Source organism: Cryptotermes secundus, unplaced genomic scaffold (genome assembly GCF_002891405.2).
Source record: "Cryptotermes secundus unplaced genomic scaffold, Csec_1.0 scaffold1968, whole genome shotgun sequence".
NCBI classification, from domain to species: domain Eukaryota; kingdom Metazoa; phylum Arthropoda; class Insecta; order Blattodea; family Kalotermitidae; genus Cryptotermes; species Cryptotermes secundus.
In genome coordinates this window covers 537,787-541,991 of record NW_019739010.1, presented here as the reverse complement: position 1 = coordinate 541,991, position 4,205 = coordinate 537,787, and the positions used below count along the sequence as shown (strand labels likewise).

The 4,205-nt window shown below is 44.3% G+C and overlaps 1 protein-coding gene across 5 annotated transcripts in view; it reads left to right on the top strand.

Annotated features, from left to right (window-relative positions):
• LOC111871621 (dystrophin, isoforms A/C/F/G/H) overlaps nt 1-4,205 on the top strand; it is a 502,313-nt gene that overhangs the window by 95,784 nt on the left and 402,324 nt on the right. For all 5 annotated transcript variants that reach the window (XM_023864846.1, XM_023864848.1, XM_023864845.1 and 2 more), the window contains one exon: nt 3,450-3,548. In XM_023864846.1, coding sequence (XP_023720614.1) covers nt 3,450-3,548 — 99 coding nt within the window. The remainder of the gene's footprint in view (nt 1-3,449; nt 3,549-4,205) is intronic.

Sequence of the window (4,205 nt, the reverse complement as noted above, 5' to 3'; positions counted from 1 at the left end):
GTGCGTTAAGCATAACAGCTTTCCTCGTAAACACCGCAGTCTGTTTCCAGGGAAACGAAACTGATGACGAAGAGAGAGATTAGTGCTAAAGATTTCTCTTGAGGAATACAACTTAACTTTACGGAGCAGAGTCCTTCTAGAGAACCTAATAGTTGCTCAGCTAGTGTAAAAATCACCGACCTTCTATGATACGCGAAGGTTCACTGTCCTCTCGTTTGCTTTCTAAAAACTAATTTTGCCTTTGGTTCTGTATGGATGTGAACTTTGCACTCTGACATTAAGGGAGGAACATAGACTGAGGGTGTTTGAGAACAGGGCGCTGAGGAGAATATTTGGACCGAAGAGAGATGAAGTGACAGGAGGTTGGAGAAAACTGCATAATGAGGGGCTTCATAACTTGCACTCTTCCCCAAGTATAATTAGAATGATCAAGTCAAGAAGGTTGAAATGGGCAGGGCATGTAGCACGAATGGGGTAGAAGAGGAATGCGTGTAAGATATTGCTGGGAAAGCTAGAAGGAAAGAGACTACAAGGAAGACCAAGTTGTATGTGGGGGATAATTAAAAATGGATATTAGAGAGATAGGGTGGGGTGGTACGGGCTGGATTGATCTGTCTCAGGATAGGGACCAGTGGAGGGCTCTTGTAAACACGATAATGAACCTTCGTGTTCCATAAAATGGTGGGAAGTTCTTGAGTGGCTACTCTACTAAGGGCTCAGCTGCCTGAAGTTAAAGATTCATTGTCACTCCGAGGCGTCTGTTTTACCGTGCTGTCAGTAGATGGACTGTCTTGCGCTGTATGATAGGATAACCGATGATTGATGAATTCAAGGGATTTGGAAGAATGCTCTCTTGGCCTGATCGTTGTGGGAAACCCCATTATTTTCCCGGAGGAACTGAAGAAAATCAAGAGAAGTATCGATCAGGATACAGGGTGTCCAGGTAGTGATAACGCTGTAGAGTTATATTCAGGATGTGATGTGTTCGAATCTCGGTGGGGACACAGGCTATCCCGAGATTCTTAATGGTTTTCCTCAGACACCGGGATTGTGCCCCGGTTATGCCACAGTAATTCATTTAAGAAACTTTCCGGTTCATTATTCATACATCATCCAGTAATTCAGTGCTGTGTGGGAAAGCTACTGGCAACGTCGTTAAACAAAACTTCCCCAGAATAAATTGACTTACTCCACAGAACAGTCGTTTTTGAGAAACTGGCAGTCGCTCAGCTGGTTATTACAGAAGATTACTGCCTTCTGGGGTGTGACGCCGTGTACTCGGGTGAGAAATATTCGCAATAGGAGCTACTTGAATGGAAAAGTAGCGGCTCCGGTCTAGAACACCGCGATTAACGGCCGTGGGAATCCGTTGCGCTGGCCACGCGACACCCTCTATCCAGAGAAGTTGGCACTAACTTCGCCGACAAGTGGCGGTCGCTCGGTCGGTATAGTTCGCTTGAGGACTGAAAGCCACGGAGTTTGTTTTCGAGAACCCTCGGCTTTCATCTTCAGATTAGAATACGCAAAAAAAATGAACGTACTTTTCTTCGAAATCTTGGCATCTTTCCACCAGAATACATGGCGCTACATCCTAGACGATGCTCTGAAAGTAGAGGAAGTTTCTTGAAACGTTACCAGAATACGGCGTGTCCTAGGAGGCATGAATTATGTTCATCATGCTGATGGAAGTGTGCAAATTATGAAGCTTGTTTGAGGGAGCAGGTGATTATGACATTGGACCAAAACGGACACAGCTTTGTACAGTGAAACGGAGTACTTTTGAGAACAGCGTGTACGTGAGTAATATTTCTGGCGAGGAGTTCTTTCATGTGTGCTTCGGTGGCAGCAGTGTTTACACTTGGATTTCTCTTCTTTCCATTTCGGAACTCTATTATCCTTGCTTCTAGGCTTGGCCGTTCAAAATGGAATGCCCAATGGATTCGGTTGAGTCCACTAACTTGGTTAAGGACTATATGACCGTGTGCAATGTAGTAGAAGGCCTTAGTTAGGGCGGCCGCACACCAACTGCGTCAAGACAAGCATCAAAACATGAGACAAAAGACGCAATCTTACTTCATTCGTGATTCGTCAGCATCATGACTCAGACCGGTGTGCGGCGATTTTCATTATCTCATTCGTTTCAACTGTGCTCCTTTCTTTGCCTCATGTCGCAGACATCGTGTCTTGACTGTTACATGTCTTGACGCATGCCGGTGTGCGGCCTACCCAACACTGCATCACCCTTCCTCCTTACTATATTTGAGCTGATATCATTTTTCTCACTATTTTCCAACATATTCTCTCACCCGCAGCTCAGAGGTCAGTCTAAGAAAATTTAACCTGTAATTACACTTTAAGAATGAAGCCGCTGCCTGCACTCTACCGCAACACATAGGATCTAAGCTGTGTATTCAGAGGGCATATCGTGCAGTAAGACAGGGGCGGGGCTTGGATCAAAGCAATTAGTTCGGTCACCGCAACTTTGTTCGCCTCCCTGAGCAGAGATGTCAGCACGTGCAACTTGTAATTTGATGTATTAATAAAGGTGAACGTGATGGCTGAAGGCAACATTCTGTGGAGCGCACACAGCTGTGTCCCTGCTACTGGATTAGCCTGCCTTCTCGTTCATGCAAACGTAATTGCATAAAGAATGCGTGGAACTGAGAAAGAGTACTAGCCGTTGTTTTGTATGGGCGTGAAACATGGCGTCACATTCTGAGGAAAGGAGATACTATACCGAGGGATGTGAGGTTTCAGGTTCTCACAGCATGGCTATGAAGAGTTATACTCTTCAGGAACATGACTCCGTATAGTCAGAAACTGTGATAGCGCAGTCGGTATAGCGAACGAGGGGACAAAGTTAGAGTCCCGGTAGGGGCAAAATTTTTCTCTTTTTCACGTCGTCCAGACCTGTTTTGAGGCCCACCCGCCATCCTATCGAATGCATAGGGGATAAGGCGGCCGAGGCGTGAAAATGACAACTTGTCTCCAAGTAGTGCCTAGGTCAAGAATACATGGATCTATACATGCACCCCCCATACACCATTATGGCGTAGTGCTTAGCTTAGTTATGCATTGGAACGACTTTACTTTTTACGTTCTTATAGTCTGTTAGAAGTTTACTGACGTTTCGGAGGAACTTCCTGACTCCATATTCTAGGTTGAATGGTAAGTCGAGTAAACAAGATTATTTTCCTGTTTGATGTATTCATATGTATAGGATATATAAAGTCGAGACGGACCGGCAGAAAACACCTTTCATTTCCTTAACAACGGAAATGTTTGTTGATCACCCGTGCCCCGTTTCCACGGAACCGCAGACCCGTGACGGGTGGGTTTCCAAGAACCCGTCTCCACGGAAACGTGTTTACCTACCCTGTTCCCTAGTAGCAATGAGTCTACACGTCACGGTATGTTTCACATTTATATATATGACGTATGTTTTCCAGATTCGTGATTGGTTAACTTTAGAAGAGGAGATGTTGCGTCAGCAAGCAGTTATTGTTGGAGACGTGGACGATATTCTGCAAGTCCTGGATAAGCAGAAGGTAAGATCATACACTTCACAGGTTTGTACATTACCGCTGAATGGAAATTGGAATTTCGGACTTGCACTTTGACTTATGTGTGTATATGTATGTCAGTAAAGTTAAAAATATTCCTCGGAAGTAAATTTGGTTTCCTTATACATGTTTGCTTCCATCTTAAATGAAATTCTATTTACAGTTATTCTTGAAAAATAAAAGATTAACAGTTATTAGCTAGTTTGATGTGAGTTATTGGGGGTGAATGACGTTCCAGCCATATTTTAGGCTCGTAAGGGACATGGTGCTGCTAAATAAATTTCATAATATAGTATAAATGCAAACACAGATACTTACATATACACAATACATACTCCCGTCTATACATACATACATACTCGTACGTACGTTAACTTACCCACATACCCACGTACATGCGCTTATATTTGCGTGCAGTCATTACATACATAAATATACATGTGTACACATATTAGCTATTCCTGTAACCGGCCATGAAGGCCTATAAGGTTGTGGGACGTCGAGGCTCCCATACTTTCCAGATAGTCGGCTCACAGATGGCGGTAATGTTGTCAGTCTTGCGCTCCGGCCGCCATTTGCTCCGCAGGAAGATTCCTGGTACTCATTTCAATTGGAGGGCCATAGCATGGCTAGAAGGACTAG